This window comes from Augochlora pura, chromosome 5 (assembly GCF_028453695.1).
Source record: "Augochlora pura isolate Apur16 chromosome 5, APUR_v2.2.1, whole genome shotgun sequence".
NCBI classification, from domain to species: Eukaryota; Metazoa; Arthropoda; class Insecta; order Hymenoptera; family Halictidae; genus Augochlora; species Augochlora pura.
This window is the reverse complement of record NC_135776.1, coordinates 14,387,990-14,410,113: the sequence shown is the minus strand read 5'-3', so window position 1 is coordinate 14,410,113 and position 22,124 is coordinate 14,387,990. Positions and strand designations below refer to the sequence as shown.

The window sequence follows — 22,124 nt, the reverse complement described above, 5'->3', positions numbered from 1 at the left end:
TTTCTCTGTCTTTTTCTATCCCCCTCCGTCTCTCTCCGTCTCTCTCCCTCTCTCTCTCTCTCTCTTATACTCTTTTCTCCTCTGTTTCACCGTCGAGCGCAGCACACGATTGGTAGACAAATCGGCGATCGCTCTGCTCGCTTGATAAGAGCCGAGAGTCGACGTCGACGTCGACGAGTTTTCAACGTTCCATCAAGGGGCCGACGACGGGCACCCTTCTCTCGCTGTTGGGACGGACGGACGGACGTTCGTGCTGCGACGCGTGGTTCCCGTTTCCGGTCCCCTGACAGCGTGCTGTGTGGTCCCCCACAACCCAGCGCACCTTGCGTGTTCACCTGTTCGCAGGCAGCCGCCTATTTCACCTCGACGGTAGGACTCGACGGATTCCGGGTTGTATCTAACTGGAAGGAGTTTCACTATCGACCATCAATGCGCACGTGCGACGGACCGACGACGGCCAATGTGCCGAATCCTCTTCTCGTCGAGGACGCGTAAAGAAACGAATGCGGAGGAATCCCGGAGCCGACGCGGCGCGGCGCGCTATCACACGCGATAATAACCTCAGGACCGGGACACGTCGAGTCCTGTCGCGTGCCTATTCCCGTGTCCCTGGTGCCGTTCCGTCGCGGCGACGACGACGCGATCTTCCACGTTCGGCTGGTACACGCGCGAGTATCCAGCTGCCATCCTCCCTCATCCCCTCTCCGGAGCCACTCCGTGCCTCCGACCCCCCTCCTCTCCTCTCCCCTCTCCCTCTTGCCACTCAATACGCTCTGTCTTTTATTTCACACGTCACTGTTGATCACCGTGTGCGCGTTCCACCCCCTCCGTCGCGCGAAGCATCCTCCAGAGAGAGATTCGGATCGCTTTTCACTGGTGTGCGCGCCGCGGCCTTAACGAAAATGGCACATCTTTCTTCTTCCGAGCCCCTCTCTTTCTCTCTCTCTCTCTCTCTCTCTCTCTCTCTCTCTCTCTCTCTCTCTCCCTCTCGCCCCGCTCGTCGCGCGCTTTCCGTCCCGCTGGCTAGGTGTCGTCGTCACTGAACGTCGACGAGCGTCTCCGACGGCAGCCCGACGGCATGGCAGGGTCTGCGCGCGCGATAACGACTCCTCGGTGGCGCGATAGTCACGATACCGCTGCTGCCATGCCACCACCGAATCGATCGGAAATCATCGGTTTGATCGTCGCAGACCTAACCCCGTCGTCACTCGTTCGCGGCACGCTTCGACGGGGGACTGAGTCTCCCTCGCAGACCCATCGACTCCCGCCGCTCGAGGATCCGCGAACGACGTTCGAACGATACCGACGAACCCGAAGTCAATCTGTTCGAGCGGTCTCACTCGAGGCTTCCTCCCACGCTAACGACATATCCGGTGTGCTGCGAACGGCCGGACTAAGGACATCTGATTTTCCGCTTATCCTGCGTCCACCCTCTCTCCTTTCTCTCTCTCTCTCTCCCTTCCTCTCTCTCTCTCTCTCTCTCTCTCTCTTCAGCCCGTGTCCTGCTCCACAGAGTGTAGCACCGCCGCGCGCGCGCTTTGTCTCTCTCTCTCTCTCTCTCTTTCTCTCTTCGTTACACCGTGTCTCTTGCCGTCTTTCTCTACGGTGAATCCCGACCGGCCATCATTACCGAGTAATTTCCCGCGACTGCTTAATTACTGGCCGGCGCACTCACTGCCGATGCGTCCAACGAGAGACTCGGAGACGAATGAGACCGACCAAGGCCACCATCGGGCACTCGCCGCGCTTCCTACAGTCCTCGTTTCCATCCACCAACCACACCACGGCCCTCCTTCCAACTTCCTCCGTCGACTAGCACTTCCCATCCATGTATACTGATCTCTCCTCTAGGACCCGATCAGCTTGTCTCTACGGTTCCTGGATCGAGGACGAAGATTACGACCCGTTCATCGGCTGCGGCAGACGACTTTCTTTTCGAGTGGTCCCTCGCGGACGCGCGCCGCGCACGATCCTCCTCGGTTTCGTCCACCCACGGAGCCACGACTTCTTTCCCTTGGGGTCTCCTTTTTCTATCTCCCTCGCGCCCTTCCTCTGTCTCTCTCACTCTGCACTTTTATCTCACTCTTTCTTACTCTCTATTTCTCTCTCGTTCTGCCTTTACTCTCTATTTCTCTCTCTCTCTCTCTCTCTCTCTCTCTCTCTCTCTCTCTCTCTCTCTCTTTTTCTGTCGATTTTTCCCTCTCACTCTTACTATCTCTTTCTCTCTTCCTTTCTGTCTAGCTTTCTATAGTTCGCACTTTCTCTCTTTCTCCCTCTCTCTGACGGACACAGAGACACACGCTCACTCGTTCACCTCGCCCAATCTGCTCGCACGCACAGGCCCACGCACACACTCCTCTTTCTATCTCTGTCTCGGCGTCGTCTGTCCTCGAGACTCGCGGAATCTCTCGCGGCTTTCATTCATTTCGACATGTGGAAGGGCGCGACGGTTTCCTTCGAGATGAACCCATGCGTCCTCTTTCTCTCTCTCTCTCTCTCTCTCTCTCTCTCTCTTGCTCGTTCTCTCTCGTCCTTATCGATTACGACGCATACTGCATGAAGCAAAGGCTGCCCGCCCGTCGATGCCCAGAAAGGATTCCCCGGGTGATCGAGTCCGACAGATGCCACCGCGCTCCTCTCGCCCTCCCGCAGAATGAGAAATAGAGAGCGAGAGAGATGTTAGAGTCGCAAATAGAGACAGAGAGGGAGAGAGAGAGAGAGAGAGAGAGAGACAGCAAGTGAAAGAGAGGAGAAGTGAGGATAGAATCCGCGAGAATCCGTAGCACGTCCGTCGCGAATGCTGTGTACGTGAGGACCGTTGTTCGACTGTTCTGTGGCCGACTGTGTCTGTGTGTCCAAGTGTCTATGTGTGTTCACATGTCTTTGGATGTGTGTCCAAATGTCTCTGTTCTGTGTCTAGATGCGCCTGTGGCCTAGTGTCTCTGTTTCTGTGCCTAAATGCGTCTGTGTTCTAGTGTCACTGTTTCTGTGCTAAATGCGTCTGTGTGTCTCTGTGTCTGCACTCGAATGTGTCAGTTTTGTGTTCGAATGTGTCAGTTTTGTGTTCGAGTGTGTCAGTTTCTGCGTCCAAGTGTGTCAATTTGTGTCTATGTGCGTTAGGCTGTGTTTCTAAGTGCGTTAAGCTGTGTGTCCAAGTATGTTAGTCTCTGTATCCAAGGATGTTAGTCTCTCTGTGTCCAAGTATGTTAGTCTCTCTGTGTCCAAGTATGTTAGTCGCTCTGTGTCCAAGGATGTTAATATCTCTGTGTCCAAATGTGTCTGTCTCTGCGTCTGAGTGTCAATCTATGTGTCCAAGTGTGTCAGTCTCTCTGCCTAAGTGTGTCAGCCTCTGTGTGTCCCAAGTGTATCAGTCTCTGTGTGTCCAAGTATATAAGTATCTGTGCGCCCAACTGCGTCAATCTCTGTGTGTCCAACTGTGTCAATCTGTGTGTCCAAGTGTGTCCAACTGCGTCCGTCTATGTATCCAACTGCATCAGTCTATGTTTCCGAATGCCTCAGTCTACGTGCCCAAGTACATGAATTCGTGTGTCGAAACGTGTCCGTTTGTGTGCCGAGTGTCTGTCTGCGTGGTCAAGCGTGTGTTGCGTGGGAGAGTGTGTGGGTGTCTGCGGTAGTCGTGTTACGTGACAAGCGTAACCCCGACCTCGATGTTAGGCGGCTGATAGCCGGCCTCACACTGATACGATTCCCGTCGTGACAACCACGGGCCATACCCGCCCCCTCCAACGAACCACCCCGACGAAACCGGGGGAGGAAAAAAAAAAAAAGGGAATCGCTACCCCTCCGACCACGAGCCACGATCGCTGCGACGCCTGCCGACGTTTCCGGTAGACTGTTCGTAGGACGCTTCGATTCCAAGACAATGCGGCTGCGCATCCAAATGCGCTTTTCGGCGCATAGCACCCGACGCACCCCACCACCCCTACGATGGGGAAATTCGAATTTGAAATGTGACATTGTTTTTTGTTCGGTGTCGGTCGAGGTTTTCTGTTCAGCGACAGTGATCGGTATTGATTTTTGTACGAGTTGAAAAAAGCTTCGTGTTTGAAGAAGTTTGAAGGAATGTGTGTTCGTGTGAGTGTATGTGTGACGATGCTAAAAAATGTGTCATTAGTTTTAGAAAAATTTGAAATACTATGGATGAAATAGATGTTTAATAAATAACAGTTCTTTATTTTGGAATTAAGTAAAGAGTTAATATAGCTATATTGTTAAGGGTTAATATACCTATATTATAAAGGGTTAACATAGCTATATTATAAAGGGTTATGCCCTCTAAACTTATTCGCGTTACGAAGAGTAAGCAATGAAAATATTTTATATTGAGTGAAATAAATTATACTAAACATCTCGAAAAGTCAGAAAAAGTTCAGTTTTATTTTTAGTTTTATCATTACAAGTTTTATTGTAAACCCTCAAAAGATCGCGTCGCATATCTAAAATACTGCATAAAATCGCAGAATTTTATTCGATTAAACGAATATTTCAAAGTTGACTCACATGGCAATTGCTTCTTCAAGTATAACGAATCAATTACTTTTTCATTGTATACTATACATAAATTTATTTATATTCAAAAAAATTGTTAAAAGCTGTTAACCGTTGCACGAGTTATAACATTCAATTCCATATAGATATGTATATAGAGAGACTATAAGTTTGAACAAATATTTTCGATTTCCAATTAACATGGCTCGGACTGCAAAGGGTCAAAGAATTTAAGGTAGTTATAATTTCAATTAGATTCGATGCGATAGAAATGTTACGAGATTACTGTGTTTAGATTAGAACTCGACAGTATTTTATCGAAGACGGAGGGGAAGAAAATTAAAGCCGAAGTGTTTTATTCTTTCGTCGAAGCAATGAATTCGATTGGACAGTTCTTGGCTATCGGGGTGGCAATTAGTGGACCGTATCTTATGCGTAATTTATTAGTACTCTGTGTCGATAATATTACGACTATATGTTAGATAAAATAAAATTTCATTTCTCGTAAAAATAGAGTGGATGTGTGATAATACAAATTTCGTCGGTTATTATAGATTTAAGTAGTAAATAATAGCACCGTAAGGAGTAGTTGTTAAAGTTCATTAGAAACAGCGTCTTACTTATAGTTATAACGTGTAATTTTAATTAGTTATAATTGTAGCTGCAATTTTTATAATTGTAGGATAAAATTTATAAAGCTTACTATATTCAACCCTTTATTTCTTTCTTTTTTAAAGATCTGTTTCATGCATCCAGTTATCAAATAACTATCAAATTGTGTCAATATAATTATAATCATATAACTCTAGCAATATAACTATAATATTATTTAATATGTAATACAAGTATATAATGTACAATACATCTGTAATATTATATAATGTAAAATAGAACTATAATATCACATAATACATAATATAACTATTGTATTATTATATATCTACAACCACATGTACATACCTTATTAATCAAATAACAGCATTCCATATTCCACAGTGAAAGTGTCGCAAACGTTCTCTTATTTTTAAAAGCAAAACCTACGCCAGTATCTCTTGTCACCTTGCAATGAAATCCAAGTTCCCACACACTTCTCCAATTATATAATATTTTACAAATAAATCTCGAGAGTTCCCCATAACCCTTCAACTATTTCACTATCACCCCCAACATTATCAAAGCTACTGTTAATAAAACTGAATCGAAATCCTCAAGAAATTAGGATATATCGATCCAATCGAACACATTCATAAATATTCCCGAATTGTTAAATTACAACCGATGGCCACGAAACAATTGCACAGTGTTTATAAAATGTACGTGAACTTCTCGGAGACATTGCCCGTAAAAACAATGTCCTCGAACTATTCATGGTTAAACAACGCGTTCGTAACACCTGTAGCAAGAATTAAGTGTAGAGAATACCGGATTCCTACTAGTTACACTAACCCCTTGTATTGTAGGTAACGTCGAACGCAGAAAGGGTTATCTATTGTATATAAAATTGCATCGTTGACGATGCCTCCGAAAATCTGAGTTCCACGAATGAAATTTCCAGCATAAGATTGTTGATGACACGTTATCGACCGAAGATACTCTATGGGATAATCTACCTACAGCGAATATTTACTTATGCACGATACGAGTTGGAAATTGTTGATTCCGACAGATTATTTATTGATTCGGGAAACGCGTAATGATCGTTGACTTGTCTTATTACATTTATCTAATATTAAACGTTCACTGAAATTACATTAAATTTAGGAGTTGCAAAAATGTTCGGACGGCGATGGAGATTTCTATTAATATCTTGTCAAGTATAATTGTTATTCCGTTCGTTTAAGACGAAATAAAATTCTGTTCTCATTTGATCAATATTTAATCATCACAGTAAATGTAGGCATGCAATAAATCTAAATTTCACATGGCCGAACAATGTGACACATGTCCGAAGTTTCCAGCGTTATTTTGTGTGGCCCTGAAAAGGGCCGATTAATTTCAAAAACGGTGCTGTAATCTCTCCTCTTGTAATCTTCTTACGTGCAGCAGTCGCGTTGCCTTTACATAGCGCATACGTAAACAATATTTGGTACTGCTCTTGCGACGTGTACATTTTAAAGAACGGAGAAGTTATAGCGACGAAATCTCGAACGAAACTAACGTTCTCCACTCGAAATCGATCATTACATTGAGCTAATGGCTGTGAATTTTTAAAGTACGTCTTCAACTGTTTTTGTAATACTTTTCTTCAACTATTTTTAAGAAATTTTAATACTTTCCGAAATTTTTCATCTAGACGTGATTTTTCAACAAGGTAATATTTTTGTAGGTAATGATTTTTCAAGGTAAATATTGATTCATTAAATCGATATCTAAAACCATATTCGTTTTATATAAATCCCTTGGATTGTCTAACATCTATCACATATACTTGTATCAGTATTTGTTAAATCATCCGGTATAATGCATTAATAGATACATCGATAACAAAATTAACGCTAATTATTTCTCACAAACGTTTCGTAGTGTTATATTAATTGTAATACAATCTTTTGTCTATTACTCGTAGATGAAGTATCATCAAATGCATCATTGACCTAGACGTCTTTGTTCGGACTTTCGAATTGTGATATTCACAGTGCGTATTTCATTATTCAAATGTATTTGCATTTGTCGTTTCCTATGCCGCATCATTAATTTGAGGAATTACGCAGAAAATCCGTGAGCGCAATTTTAATGAAGAACACAAAAGACGTAGTCTCGATTTTATTATGTAGAAGAAAAACCAGATTCGAAAACAACAGGAATACCATGCGGAAGCTAATGCTTGCAAAGTAATTCCATTAGTGAAACCAAAAACTAGAAAAGTAACATTTATCAGTGGACAGTATTTTAATATTTTTGCATCCTTAACATTTAAGTATAATTGATTTTGTCTACATATATGCTACACTTCTCTCATGTATTACATGTACGTTTACATGAAGAAGTTACAAGATAATTTTTTAAGTATTTTCACTATTAAACTATTTCTCGACACAGGTGATCGGTGACAATTTCTCCCAATCACAGGTGATATGAACGCGTAATCTTCGTAGAGATCATTGAAAATTCAAGGTCAGGGATGATGCGCGAACGCAGCAGCCGGCTCGCGGTAGTTTTACATTGTTCTGCGACTCTTCCGTTCTCATTGTCAGATCACGGCAAACCTTTAAAAGAGCTTGCATTATCGTCTCCCAAGTAGTGCGCCGTTCGCGCCGCGTATGCGATGGGAACCCTCCGGCTCCTCTTCGTTTTCCAATTGTGTACTCTGTGCACCCTGTGCACCCTGTCGGCCGCTCAACGGACGGAATTGGACAATCCGTTGTTCTTGCGACTTTTTGGTCAACTTCGTAAATTCTTCTTTCGTGCTTTCGGTATGTGGACTTCGTATGAATTTTGACTGTTTTCAATGATAACGCGAACAATGCGGGTGATTTGTTCCATATACGTACCTATGTGTATAAAATTGTCTAACTTTCTACTCCATTGATTTATACAATTACTTTATCACGTGACAGTAAACAGAATTGAAAACAGTCGAACTGATGACGAGCCAGCATTGCCGAATGTCCAGGACGAAGTTCCTCCGGATGTTCCTTTCCCTTGTAACGTAACAGGTAATTCCTTCGCTTCTTTAATGTCGTTCATTATTTCTGTACATATATCACTCTGCGTATATTCATGCTCGTAAAATTGAACTCCGCGAAAACAATTTTGTTAATACGAAAGTGGTGCGAATAGGCGGCAGATCTTCGAAAATACCCACTTCTGTCCATCGTCTCAGGCCAGGAGATATAGACATAATCGGAGCGATGGGCGACTCTTTAACAGCGGGCAATGGAATTTTCGCGAAGAGCGTCTTTGAAATCGTGATTGAAAGCCGGGGTGCATCGGGGAGCTCTGGGGGCCAAGGAACTTGGCGAACTTACACGACGCTTCCAAATATTCTCAAGGTAGAAGATTCTTTGCAATATCGACATTATTTTTACCAATGTTTTTGGATTGCATATCATAAATCTTGACTTTACACGGTGAAGTTGCGTTATTTGTTTTGAGCACGCTGCACTATGCGGCTATGTCTTGTTATGAAAAAAGCTAGAAATAATATATTTTAATTGTGCAGGAATTCAATCCGAAATTGATAGGTTACGCTCTAGGGGATTCGTATGTTACTCATGAAGCTTCTCAATTCGATGTCGCCGAGCTTGGTGCAATGTCTCGAGATATGCCTTTTATGGCAGAATATTTAGTTAACAAACTGCGAAAGGATCCGAGGGTTGACATAAAAAAACACTGGAAGGTTATATGCAAAATTAATTATATTTATTATGTATAATTATATATAATAATAGATATATAATAGATAACAAATTATAATTATATGTTATAATTATTATATATTATAATTAAGAGGAGACAGGTATCAGTTTAATATAAATCTAAATAATTGTTAGGACGATGTTGAAATATTATTCCGAAATAGATTATTCCTTTTCTATACACTTGCTGATTTACAGTTGATTACCTTGATGATCGGAAGTAACGACTTCTGCTCGAATCTGTGCGGGACATCTTCGCCGTGGTCTCTTTTGGACGAACACGAAAAAGATCTGGTCAAGGCACTCAGGATACTGAAGGCCAATTTACCACGTACATATATTGCTTTGGTTTTGTCACCTCACTTGAGTTCGCTTGTCAAGTATCAAGATAACACTAAAGAAATGAGATGCTACTTGCTAACAAGGTTCGAATGTTCCTGCTTATTTGCCTTGCAGTTTCGTTCCATGAGAGACGAATACTACAGAATCATGGATAGGTTTGTTCACATTAATTTTGATTGACGTGCATGTTTTCTTGTATTTTAAAAACTTGCATATGCCATGAATTAATAAAAATCCGTAATCTAGTAATTAAAACCTGCTAGAGTCTTTCCTTTATTTCTGATCTTATATGATATATATGCACTATTACATACTTTGAAAAGACAGAGAAAAGATTCCATCTTCTGTTGAAATATGACCTATATATTTTTTAGTTCTTCACTTGTTAATAGTGTTTTATTAATGTTACGTGTACAGGTGGCACGACTTGGAAAGAACGATTGCCGAGTATTCAGAATTTCACACGGATGATTTTACAGTAGAAACGCAACCTTGTCTTCAGCATGCAAAATTTCCAAAGAATAAAGACGGAGATACTGATCCATCGTATTTTGCTGTTGATTGTTTCCATGTTACTCAGAAAACGAACGCATTATGTAAGGAGAATTGATTTACTGAACATATACTTTAATTACATACGACAAAATACTTTTACATTACCATCAATTTAACGACACGTAATGAATGTTAGAAACATCGTTTATAATTTTATATATCAATTTTTCTTCAAGATACATTTGTTCGTCCATAGACTTTATTAAAGCATGTAAAAACGTAAATTAGTTGTAAACATCATATTCAACAATGTAACAATAATTTAGTTTATAATATATTAATTAATCTTTCTTCATTCGTTACAAGATGGAAACTGTTTATGGAACAACTTGATGGAATCGAATGGTAATAAATCAAACAGTTGGATGCCGTTATTTGAAAAATTCCTGTGCCCTACACAAGAAAGACCGTACCTAATCACACGAGAGAATTCGAAGGGTAGTAACTACGTCTAGAGCGAGTCCTTTCTTCGGCTGTATACGTATATTTAAGATGTATAAAAAATTAAAAATGGATCTTTGAAGAAGTTAGCGAATAGTTGCATAATTGTTTAATATTATACCGTCACAAACAATCTGGAAAGAAATAGTTTCTTACGTTACAACAATGTACTTTTAAAAGTTGGAAAGCTACCTTAGACACCCGCTTTTCCCTGTTGCAATTGAACATAGTTCACCAGTTGACCATTCCGTTTAGGTAGAGTCCGCTATCGTCCACAGCATTTTCTGCAGAATCAGTAATTCAGGTTCCACGAATCCTAAGTCTGCGATAGTACCGATATAGACTGTCGGATAAGTAGAATTCTACTATACGCACAGTGTAGGCATACATATTTCTATTAGGGAATCGTTAATCCTACTGAATAAAAAAAAATTGTTCAATTTAAACCTTCACCCACTCATAGTGCTATAGTTTCCTTCTTTTTTTTTTTAAATTTTAGTATTTTTGTATATTGTATTAGTAGTTAATAATTGCAATGATATTGTATGATAGTATAGTAAAACACACAACTATACATTTTGTGTTTTTAGTTTATTTAACAGATATAGATACACTTAAAATTGTGTTAAAAATATCTTAATTAGATGAATTATTGCACAGGTACTATGATTTTATCTTTTACAATATATTATTTATACAGAAATTGAACAACTAAAGGAGTGGTCATGATTATTGCATGTAATTTCTTAGTTCTCGTCAGTACGTGTGTTAGGGAAACTATTGATATTGACATATATTACAATATCATTTGCAACATTTGGAACTTTGCAAATATATATACACATATTTGATACATTTCATTCAAAGCTCCGATAACATTATAATTACATAAAGCATCAAAAACTACATATCTAAATGATGAGTAACAATACCTTTTAAATCATTTTATTTCTAATATATTATAATTTTCGAAAATGAACGAAATATTTCATCAAATAATATTTATTACTATCTTTTTCCTGCAACTTTACATTGCTATTGACAAAAAGAATATCTTTTAATTCTTCCGAGATAATAGAATAATACAAAATGAAAACAAGCAATGTAATGAATAACTAACTATTTCGTATTATCATAGTATCATTACCTATTTTCACATGTTGTAATTCTTTTCATTATCACTAAAACATTCTAATCTGTGCACTTATCCCTAAGGAGTCATTGTACCCATATCTCTTTAGGAGAGTTGCGTAAGAAGCTGCTTCGACAAAGCAAGCTTTGTACCTAAAAACCATGTAAAAAAATCGCTATAAAAATAACTTACCCAGGTATCTTTTTAAATTGTGCATATTATAAATTATTTTTTTACGCTTGAAATACGCTCAACCATAATAGCTGCCTATTTTACTTTTCTATATTGCAAGTCTAGAGTAGTAGGAATCAAGTAGACAACTATTACGACTATGAATATGTCTCAGGTATATTTAAGAAATACATTATGATGTGCAGAATTTAAAAATGTATCTGATGGAAGGAAAACTACAAAAGAAGGGAATCCCAAACATTATACAATTATTGCTCCTTTGAAGCTAGTTATTAAGTCTGGGGTCTTTGTTATCCTACAACACACCTTGAGCATTTTGTATCGCTTCAGAGTAAGGTGGATCAAATTCTTACCTAAGCATCTTAAAGGCCCATTAAGTAGGTTTTGGCGTAAACCACACCCAGGAGTGGCTGTGATTCACTTTTCGTGATAAAACACGAAGTTCCTAGCTAAAACATAAAACCACTAGCAATGAAAAAAAATAAACGAAATCGTTTGCATGCAGCGAAATGAACTATCAAAAAGGAAAACACCTGCTTAGTCGCCCATATAGAATGATTTTATAGAATACTCTAATATTTAATAACAAAATTGAGTTTCCTTTCTTAATCATTTAACATCTCTGAGGTAGTTACATAAAAATGAATAGTATCACCTTTTTATTTGATTTTTATCTTATGTAATTTAAGTTTAAATCCAAGTAATTCTGAAAGCACTCCTGAAAGAGCAGATAACAATACCACTTTTGTGATTGTATACAGATAGGGATTCGCTGATAGACCCGATATTTTGAATGGACTTTCAAGTTCCTGTAACAAATATTAGTTATTCAATATAATTGAAACATTTCCAAATGCTCTTTACAATTTAAAAATAAAACAATAACCTGCATTACCTTTATCAGATCAGCTGCTAATTTCAGTACATTATTCGCTACCATAAGTTCTTCCTTTTTATGTGGTTTTTGTTCTATTTGTAAATACAAATTAATCTAGAAATAAACCAAAATAAAAAAATTTAGAAAGTACATTGATTATTACGAATATAATTTATTACTGTAATTACCTGTTCCGTTATCAAAACAGACAGATTTCTATATTTTTTATTAATTTTCGTGCCCAACGTCATAAAACGTAATATAAATATTCCAAGAGAAAAGCTCCAAGATAAAGCTTCAACGTTATATCGGGAATGCAAACTTTCAAGATCCTGCAAAATTACAAAATATATATATGTAAAGTCAGACAATCTTTTTGTGCTGTTTTTTTTTTAATATTTATTTAGTTATTACCTTAATTAATTCCAAACTCACAAATGATAACAATAGTAATGTAACTACAAATACTGCTGATACTATTACATCTACAGAACGTTGTGGACCTCTTCTCTGTAACAAATTATGTATATTCCTTTATCTTTAATATTATTATTATCTCAATAATTTTTTATATCTTTTGTTATTATATAATATTTTTAAACAAATTCGAACAAAAGCGCTGTAACGACTTCATACAGAACTTACTTTCAAATAAGATCTAACGCTCAACCACAATTTAATGTTTCGCACTTTATTTAACCGAAAGTGTGGTAAATCCGATTTTCTTGCACGTCTTGATGATGTCAAATGTGAAAACAGTTTAGCATATAAAAGCCTTTGCTTATAAGTACGTTCAGCAACTGCTAATAAAAAGAATAGCAAAGAAGATAACATAAGCCTCTCGAATGCTGATATTAGAATTACTATACGTTCCCTGAAATCAAATTAACAATTCGTTAAATTAATGTATTCTAATTTAATTTATGATACGTCGAAAATCTAAATTTTATTGTACACTAAATCTGTACTTACCAAAGAGTTGTCCCAAACGTTAATCCTATTATTTTACACAAAATATCGTTGTATGTTTCCAAATTAACGGAAATCAAATCATTTGGTATAAAGGAATTGGTTACATTACTACTATTGTCCATTCCCGCGTGATCACTTAATCGATTGATAGACGGTATTAATGACAAAGCCACGCTGACCATCAGCCCCCCATAAAAATAATTCATATTCTCTGGCATTGATTCTACTTTAGCAATAATTGCTGAACTGATATCTAACACAGATAATTCAGCTTTTTTTATATCACGTCGTGCCCATATAGTACACGAAACTGAAAAATTTTAAATAATATTATCAATACTAGTATTATGACAATTTATAATTTATTATTTCAATATACATTACCACGGTCGCACGAAGCGCAACTAGAACTAAGCATTATAGAAGGCGGTAATTCAAATTCCCAAGAAAAAGGATGCTCCACAAATTCTGAATAATTTTTGTTAGCTTCATTATGGATATCAGACTCCTCAAGTTCCGAACTGTAAACATGTTTATTCATAGAAATTTACCTTAACAAAAGTAGTCAGAAGTTATCTATTTGTAATAATGAAGTCTACAAAATTTCATTAAAGAAAAATTGACCTTTTACTTAAAATTAAAATATGACTCTGAAATTACAAAAAATTAATTTCATATAACATCTAATTCCGCACCTATAGCTGCATTCATCACTGTTTGTAGTTACTCCCATCCATTCAGTAGCAGATGTTGTCGCTTCTGTCAAATGATTTATAGCTGTTTCTTCACATTCTCCTTCTTCTTCACTTTCACATTGTTGTCGACCTTCTCTTGGCCCAATCATGACAGGACCAGGCACTTTATCCTTCAGAAAATAATTCTTAAAATTTAATCACATCGAATTTTACAATTAAGTAAAACGTTTGTAAAACCTAATTATGCCGCATAATAAAATATAACGCTGCTAGAAAATTAAGAAATAACAACCATTAAACAGTATGTCACAAAAAGTTACGAATAGAAAATTAATTTTTATTCATGTGTTTATACTTTGTCTTACTAGCTTGGGAAATGAGATATATTTTACACTTTCTGATACTAGTGAAAAATATCAAATTTTAAGAGAACTAAAACTGCTTACCATTTTATTAGAAGTTTCTCCTTCGCTTTTTGAAGAATTATCTTCAGTCTTCAATAACTCACGTGCTGCATGGAAAGTGGAACACAATCATTTAGCTAATTTGCCATCTTACCTTTCTAAGAAAAATTCATGTTAGCAGTTCAAACTCCAACATATTAAAAAATGAATATAATATGTATATACACTGATAGAATTTAACAATATGTTAAATAAATTAATGCAGTATTCCATTTTAATCAGTTACATTTTAATAATTTCAATATTCAACTAAGAAGTATTATAAGTCAAACCTGAAAATTTAGGTTGCAATAAGGTTTGTTGACTAGCGGAGTCGTCATTATTTTTATGCAATACATCCCGTCTTTTTTTAGGCTTGTCCAACATTGCTTGTGCAGCCCCTTTATCATTGTCACTTGATACATTTCCATTTAAACTTTCAAATCCATCATCATCTTGATGTATATTTCTTATATATGGAACATCATCTATAAAAAGACTATACGTAACTATAAATTAATATTAACAGTATACAGGGTAGCTCAGCCACCTGGGATCACCTAATTTTAAATAAATAAAATAAATATTTAAATAATCCCATTCAAATTAGATATGTTGCATTATATTAATATGTACGTACTAATAATAATTGATAATAATGTTACAATTTACTAACGTGATGGAATACGACTAGTCGTAGCTTCATTCATAAGAAGAGGATTGCTCACAGCCGCATTATTTAACTCATTATTACAGGATGCTTGAACATTCATAAATTCCTTTAAAGATAAGGTACTATTAAGGCTGCTTTTAAACCGTTGACAGTTGTAATACTTTCGACTAATAAATTGTAATTACCTGTGATGGGCTAACAGTCAAGGAATTTTCAATTTCAACTTTCTTTGCAAATCGCACAGAAGTCAATACTTCCCCACTTGCTGTATTAGCTTTCTCAGAAGCATTATCTTGAAAGGGTTTGGAATCTTCATGTAAACCTATGGAAACATAGAATAGGTAGAAAGATTATATGTATATCTTGTGAAATCAACACTTACGTAAACTATGTCTTGTTCTTGATTTTCCCGATCTACATCTGGTGTGCCTAGAACGCCTAATTATTCTCTGTTTACTATGTCCATTTGTTACCATTGGACCTGAATGTGTCGACACAATATGGGAATGAACAATGCATAGAGTAAGCATCATAATAGCAGGTATTAATACTTCTGATGTAGTTACAGTCTAAAATCAAAATATATCATTTTAAAATATTATTTTTAAAAGCTTTTGTATAACTCAACATAAATAAAATGTTTTCATACATCACTTTCATCATCTTTTGCCATCTGATAAAAATATATACACATATTGATTAACTGCAAAGTATACAGTAGCAAAAATAATATAAAAATTTTTGAACTAGTTTGTTGTGTCCACCATTTTCTATATAATGGTAGAAATAATAGCCTTTGAAAAGCCAAACAGGCTACTGTAGACAATCCATGCTTTGGCTTAGCTTTTGGAAAAGAAGAACCTATAAAGAATTATTATTAATAATTTCTTGTTATTAACTAATATTTACTAATTACATATTTAAATATTGAGCTATTTCATAAAAATATTAAATAATCCATAAAATCCATATTCAAAATTTTACCTCGCACAAGATCCACATCAATAAGTTCTGTTTTAAGTTTTGCAGTTCTCATTGGAACATGTGTAAATCCCCCAAGTATGTGTTGCTCTACAGTTTTCTCCCATTGTTGTTTATCATAAGTACCAATTTTTTTCTGATACCTGAAATAGAAGAGTCGTTTATCAGGTTGAATAAATTTTATACTCAAATAATTTTCTTCATCATATAACATTATATAGAAAGATTCCTCACCAATGTACCAGCTCATATAATTTCATTTTTGTTGATTGCTATCGCAGTCCTACGATATCGCTATTAATTTTTAATTTTGCCCAATAATTGGACGTGTCTGAATAAGCGGAAGATAATTTTGTATATACTTTTGCTAGTACGTGTAAAGAAAATGTTGCTTCCATAATATATAAGGAGCAATAACTGGTAGAAGTTTTTTATTTCACGATATTCAAACAGTTGAAGAACACAAAGTGTAACTGACGTTTATAATACATTTGGTAATTTCTACGTCATTGTCCAAAACCCACAATCGTTTAACTAATTCTTAATAACAACTATGGCCATGCAAGTATGTGTCACGATAGCCTTTAATTGTCTTTTAATTTACAATATATTTATTAATTACATCTGTTTCAATGGATATGATATGCCTCAACACAACTGGCAATGGGCAATATCAATTATATTCTACTCCATTCTACTTTACTATATTCCTTGTCCACAGTGCCAGTGCCGTATCATTAACACTTGGAGTTGAATGTGGATATATACAAAGATTGTATATACGTACATATATACATGCATACATACATAGATGCATACATACATACAGTAGATATCATAAGGCAGATTTACAATGATTTTTATACAACGTGACTGCATGAACCTAAGAATGTATGGAACAGTATGGACGAAGTATGGACTTCACACTTATATCTCGAAAATTGGGAATGAACCTTGATAGTTTACAGTGACGCCGAAATTCCTAGGGATATTCACACAGTATACTTCTCATCATGTTTAGCGGTTGGCAGTACTGACGCCAACCGCGCCAACTACTGACTTTAACCGAGAGTTATCTTTAAGCTCCCTACACAAGACTAGGATCCATTTCTATTCAGTGATGCAAAGATGACTTATGGAAGATAGTTCACCGTGGCGTGAAGATGACCATTCAAATTGGCTGGCATGGCTACAGGTTTCAAGCCCAATCTACTCATATTTACGATTGTTCATCGTATTTCCATGTGAACTTAATTTTAAATATGTTTTAAAATAATAATGCCTGCGTATTGTTCCAAAGACCGCAAAGAACTTTCTATCAGCATGTACTTCTTAACTCTTAATTTGGATATTAGCTAAGTATTTTTGCATATTTATTAATGTCGAATATTAAAACAGCAGAGTTGATACTCGCGTTCATTGTGACGTTATATAGATGATTCGTCTTGGCTTCAAACAATGTAAAGACGGACGATTCCGGTAAGAAGGATCAATACTTAAAAATCGGTTTTAATAGAATTAAAAAAGATGAATTCTTGAAAAAAATAATCAAGAATATTAAATATCACTTCAACCGAAGAACGTAAGTGAAAAATACATAGGTAAAATAAAAAGTTCTGTTGATATTCTCTATCGTCCAATTGTGATTGTAATTTCGTTACAATCATAGACTTAGTAATGGAGGGACGGTGCACAAATGAAACGAGTGGATCCATGGACTTAGTAATGGAAGACGGACATATGAGTTTTCACGTTGGCGAGAGTAGGGTGTTGCTTAGGAATGCGGGGGGAATTGGATGTTCATTATTATATGTTCAAAACTCTGTCTTCATTAATTTTACGCGAGGGTTTCACTCGATCTCGCAAACCGTAAGAACTTCAGAACTTGTCCCCACTTTTCTATCCATGAAAGAAAGAGAAAAGGAGTAGAAGCCATCGAGAGCAACGCGACACGACACGCCCCTACTTATAGACCGTTTCTCCTTCCTTTGCGTCGTACAGTGGTTGAACAAGAAGGAACAGGTTCTAAAGTTCTTACGACTCGTAAGCCCTCAACATGACAAATGAAAACGAGTAACGTGTTGTACCGATATGGATGCCGGTTACCGAAATATATTTGATATTATCATTAAGTAATGTCACGTTTCAAACGATACCATTTTACGTTACACATGCATTTATAACACAATTAATATAATATACATGAGTATTTGGAACATTATTTTGGAAATGTCTGTTCTTAGTATAGGGTTATTTATCGGACTTTTGTCGTCAGTAAATGGAGTACGTGAGTACGAGAAAAAAGATTTAATCGCTCTAAGGGAAGAAGTGCGATCCATGTTCGATCATGCTTACTCGAGTTACTTAGTATATGCATACCCTTACGACGAACTTCGCTCGTTGAGTTGCGATGGATTCGATACATGGGGTAGCTTTTCATTGACGCTTATCGATGCTTTGGACACTCTTGCCGTAATGGGTAATTTTTCCGAATTTCGACGCGTGGCAGAAATAATAAGCAGTAGAGCAAATTTTGAGGACAATATAAATGTATCTGTATTTGAAACTAACATACGAGTAGTTGGAGGATTACTCAGTGCTCATCTTCTGTCGCGTAAAGCTGGCATCAATTTGGAACCTGGCTGGCCATGTAATGGTCCCTTATTGCGTCTTGCAGAAGACATGGCTAAAAGATTAATTGCTGCTTTTGATACTCCAACAGGAATGCCTTATGGTACAGTCAATTTAAAATATGGAGTACCTGAAGGTGAAACAAGTATTACATGTACGGCTGGCATAGGTACATTTCTATTGGAGTTTGGGACCCTGTCAAGATTAACTGGGGACCCATTATACGAAGAGGTAGCCATGAATGCCATTAAAGCATTACATTACTACAAATCAAATATTGGACTTGTTGGTAATCACATAGATGTATTAACTGGACATTGGACAGCCCAAGATTCAGGAATTGGTGCAGGTGTAGATTCTTATTTTGAATATTTAGCAAAGGGCACATTACTGTTCCAAGATCCATTGTTGGCATCTATTTTCCAAGAACATAAGGCAGCAATTGAAAAATATATCCGTCGAGCAGATTGGCATCTATGGGTTTCTATGACAAAAGGTCAAGTCACTTTACCTGTATTTCAGTCTTTGGATGCTTATTGGCCTGGAGTATTGAGTCTTTTTGGAGAAATTGGAGATGCTATGAAATCGTTGCATAATTACCACCGCGTTTGGAAGCAATTTGGATTTACTCCAGAATTTTATAATATTCCTCAAGCTGAAGCAGGCACTAATAGAGAAGGATATCCATTAAGACCAGAATTGATAGAATCAGTTATGTATTTGTATAGAGCAACGAGTGATCCTTATTTAATACAAGTTGGAGTAGACATATTAAGAAGTTTGCAACACAGTGCTAAGACAACATGTGGTTATGCAACTATAAATGATGTTAGAGACCATCGAAAGGCAGATAGGATGGAATCGTTTTTTTTAGCAGAAACAACAAAATATCTTTATCTTCTTTTTGATCCTGATAATTTTATTCATAATTCCGGCCAGAAAGGAGAAGTTATCCAAACACAATGGGGTCAATGTATTATAGATGCAGGGGGATACATTTTTAATACAGAAGCACATCCTATAGATCCTGGAGCATTATATTGTTGTCATCCAAATCAGAATTTATTTTCTGATCAAAAAGCGACATTATGGAAATTCATTCCAGTTAATGACCAAAAAGCAGAGGAACATGTAGAACAGAATATGCTGTATCAAGAAGATAGCAAAGAAAAAGATGATGGTAAACAACCAATAGAAATTATAAAACTGTCAGAAATAAGACATACTTTCATAAACGATCTAGAGAACACTGTAAATAAAAATGCAGTTAATCCCATGCCACCTATAAATTATAAGACTGATGAAATTATAACACCCGAGAAAGAAGATAATTTGAATGCAGACAACCGAAATCCCGAGTCACTAAAAGTACGAGTCATTGCACCTCCCTCAGTAATTTATAAAGTTGATGATAGCGAAACTATCGATACTTTTGAAACGCCGTCTACATCCGATGGACATTATTCTACACCTGTTGTGGGAAATGATACAGAGTCATTTATTAAACAAACTAATACAAAAACAACGAGATTTGAACCACAAATATTACTCGAAAATATCAGGAAAAAAAATTTATATCCGACAAATATTACCGCGAGATTGAATTATCATATGTTATCTTGTCAATCTCAATCATTCTTGCAACGTATATCAATTGTTGGAGAATTTTTTTAATGATATTTAAACTAATGGTACCTATTAAAACACGTAGCTTTTATTTCAACGCCCTTTCATTGTTATTATTGTTAATAGCATTTGTTTTAAAATAATTTTAATTGAACCAGAAACTTTTTCAGCAAAACAAATGACCGATCAATATTTAATAAAAAGTTGAACAAAGAAAATATCTTGTAATAATTAAATGTACCATGTGCCTCGTGTAAGAATAAAAGTATTTCGAAGTCCGAAGGCAACAAATAGAAAATGAAATAAAAATGTTTCTCACAAACTCGCTGACCGAGAAAGTCATTATATTGGGCCTACTTCCTCTCTCTGATAATACAACTTAGAATGAAAAAGGAGTTTCTAAAGTCCTAACCGAATAAGAATTTTGGATGAAATCAGAATAGATATCATCCGCAGTTTCCAGTATCTTTCACAAGACCAAAAAGGAACTTTCTCTACGAGGAATCGTATGAAAGAAGCGTGACATCAATTCGTTATGCTCTGGAAACTGCTTATCAGTACATAAAGAGTCCGTTCTATTGGAACATGGCATTGCAGTTATAACGATCGCAATGGATTTATTGGTAAGTTGCGTATGAAGAACATTTCTATTTCATTTTTTATCTGTTGCCATGCTCGTTGCTCGTATATTCTAATTTTTACAGAAGATTGCTGGTTTACTGTATTTTTTTGCGTTGGTAATATTCGTGAACGCAGAACAGAATATTGTAACAAAATTTATTCAGGCGGACACTATGGAGGATGGTATTGTGTTTTTATTAATTACATTTGATAAAACAATGTTTGAGAAAATTTCGGTAATATTTTGTTGTGTTTTGCTAGTAGATAATTACAGTGATATTGAATACTTATTTTAGACGGTGTGCCTCGTGTAAGAATAAAAGTATTTCGAAGTCCGCCTAAGATGCAGAGTGGAACGCAGTTTTCGACTTGGGGATTTTGGATAAAACAGCCAGCCGAGAGCGATTTGCTATAATAACATATTATTCTTGCAAATTGTTAGTTTCCGAATTTTATTGAGTGTAATTAATTTTCTAATGAAGTAGAAAGACACATTTGTTGTATGAAAATGTGTCGGGATTTAAGGACACGTGGAAAAGAATAATAAAAACTTTATAAGGCTTAACTTTTTTTAAATTAAATGTATTCAAGCATAATTAGAATACATTACATACGTGACAAGATTACAGATCACTTTTTTAATTGTGGGTTTTTAATTGCGCCGATTTGAGGGATATTCCGGATTTATTTGTCTTGAATGATTATCTAAATCAGCTTTTGTTCCAGTTCCATGGTAGCCCGTAGTATGGCCAGGCCCAGATTTCGTGTGAGTTGGGTTACTTACATTGGATTGATTGTCTTTACCCTTTTTGTCCATCTGTCAACAAGATATAATTACATGTCACATGATTGTGCCAGTCAAATAAATAAATTAATAAGTGAATACACTTATTGCAGATACTGTTATAAACTCAACATTATTGAGGACGATATTTATTTTATTTTAATGAAATTTGAAAACAGTATTTTGATATTTTAAAATGCATGATATTCATTTAAATACATGGATTTCCCGTTTCGAAATTGCAGTACCAATTAGATATTACAAAATTATGAATCGAACAATACTACAGAAA

General features: G+C 36.5%; 3 protein-coding genes across 7 annotated transcripts; 2 read left to right on the top strand and 1 right to left on the bottom strand.

The window, feature by feature from the left end:
- The first annotated feature begins 7,767 nt into the window (after positions 1-7,767).
- On the top strand, positions 7,768-10,291 carry LOC144470366 (phospholipase B1, membrane-associated-like). The gene is made up of 7 exons (XM_078181401.1): positions 7,768-7,922; positions 8,067-8,165; positions 8,290-8,501; positions 8,672-8,848; positions 9,066-9,364; positions 9,627-9,805; positions 10,071-10,291. Exons 1-7 carry the CDS (start codon positions 7,775-7,777, stop codon positions 10,217-10,219), a joined length of 1,263 nt encoding a protein of 420 aa, XP_078037527.1. The 5' UTR covers positions 7,768-7,774; the 3' UTR covers positions 10,220-10,291.
- A 900-nt stretch (positions 10,292-11,191) lies between these two features.
- On the bottom strand, positions 11,192-16,911 carry Phtf (putative homeodomain transcription factor). 3 transcript variants are annotated; one of them, XM_078181392.1, is made up of 17 exons: positions 16,405-16,911; positions 16,174-16,313; positions 15,839-16,050; positions 15,572-15,758; positions 15,375-15,511; positions 15,193-15,295; positions 14,810-15,004; positions 14,520-14,584; positions 14,074-14,258; positions 13,763-13,899; positions 13,379-13,688; positions 13,052-13,280; positions 12,821-12,916; positions 12,595-12,738; positions 12,425-12,520; positions 11,883-12,338; positions 11,192-11,489 (listed from the first exon to the last, which is right to left on the bottom strand). In XM_078181392.1, the coding sequence occupies exons 1-16, from the start codon at positions 16,428-16,430 to the stop codon at positions 12,189-12,191; spliced, it is 2,412 nt and encodes an 803-aa protein (XP_078037518.1). In that variant the 5' UTR covers positions 16,431-16,911; the 3' UTR covers positions 11,192-11,489; positions 11,883-12,188. The 3 variants fall into 3 exon arrangements, with proteins under 3 accessions (XP_078037518.1, XP_078037520.1, XP_078037519.1); XM_078181394.1 differs by having other exon boundaries at positions 14,074-14,243; XM_078181393.1 differs by having other exon boundaries at positions 11,192-12,338.
- Positions 16,912-17,860: 949 nt separating this feature from the next.
- Edem1 (ER degradation-enhancing alpha-mannosidase-like protein 2) lies at positions 17,861-21,856 on the top strand. Of its 3 annotated transcripts, XM_078181397.1 has the most exons (4): positions 17,861-20,492; positions 20,598-21,050; positions 21,132-21,231; positions 21,345-21,856. In XM_078181397.1, exon 1 carries the CDS (start codon positions 18,373-18,375, stop codon positions 20,473-20,475), a length of 2,103 nt encoding a protein of 700 aa, XP_078037523.1. In that variant the 5' UTR covers positions 17,861-18,372; the 3' UTR covers positions 20,476-20,492; positions 20,598-21,050; positions 21,132-21,231; positions 21,345-21,856. The 3 variants fall into 3 exon arrangements, with proteins under 3 accessions (XP_078037523.1, XP_078037522.1, XP_078037521.1); XM_078181396.1 differs by having other exon boundaries at positions 17,861-21,050; positions 21,135-21,231; XM_078181395.1 differs by having other exon boundaries at positions 17,861-21,050.
- The last annotated feature ends 268 nt before the right edge of the window (positions 21,857-22,124 follow it).

Coding starts and splice junctions, on each gene's coding strand:
- LOC144470366 (XM_078181401.1), top strand. CDS start 7,775: ATGGGAACCCTCCGGCTCCTCTTCGTTTTCCAATTGTGTACTCTGTGC. Junction 8,166..8,289: donor TTTCCCTTGTAACGTAACAG/GTAATTCCTTCG, acceptor TGGTGCGAATAG/GCGGCAGATCTTCGAAAATA. Junction 8,502..8,671: donor CGCTTCCAAATATTCTCAAG/GTAGAAGATTCT, acceptor TTAATTGTGCAG/GAATTCAATCCGAAATTGAT.
- Phtf (XM_078181393.1), bottom strand. CDS start 16,430: ATGAAATTATATGAGCTGGTACATTG. Junction 15,512..15,571: donor AAGAACAAGACATAGTTTAC/GTAAGTGTTGAT, acceptor ATGTTTCCATAG/GTTTACATGAAGATTCCAAA. Junction 12,739..12,820: donor TGAGTTTGGAATTAATTAAG/GTAATAACTAAA, acceptor GTAATTTTGCAG/GATCTTGAAAGTTTGCATTC.
- Edem1 (XM_078181397.1), top strand. CDS start 18,373: ATGAGTATTTGGAACATTATTTTGGAAATGTCTGTTCTTAGTATAGGG.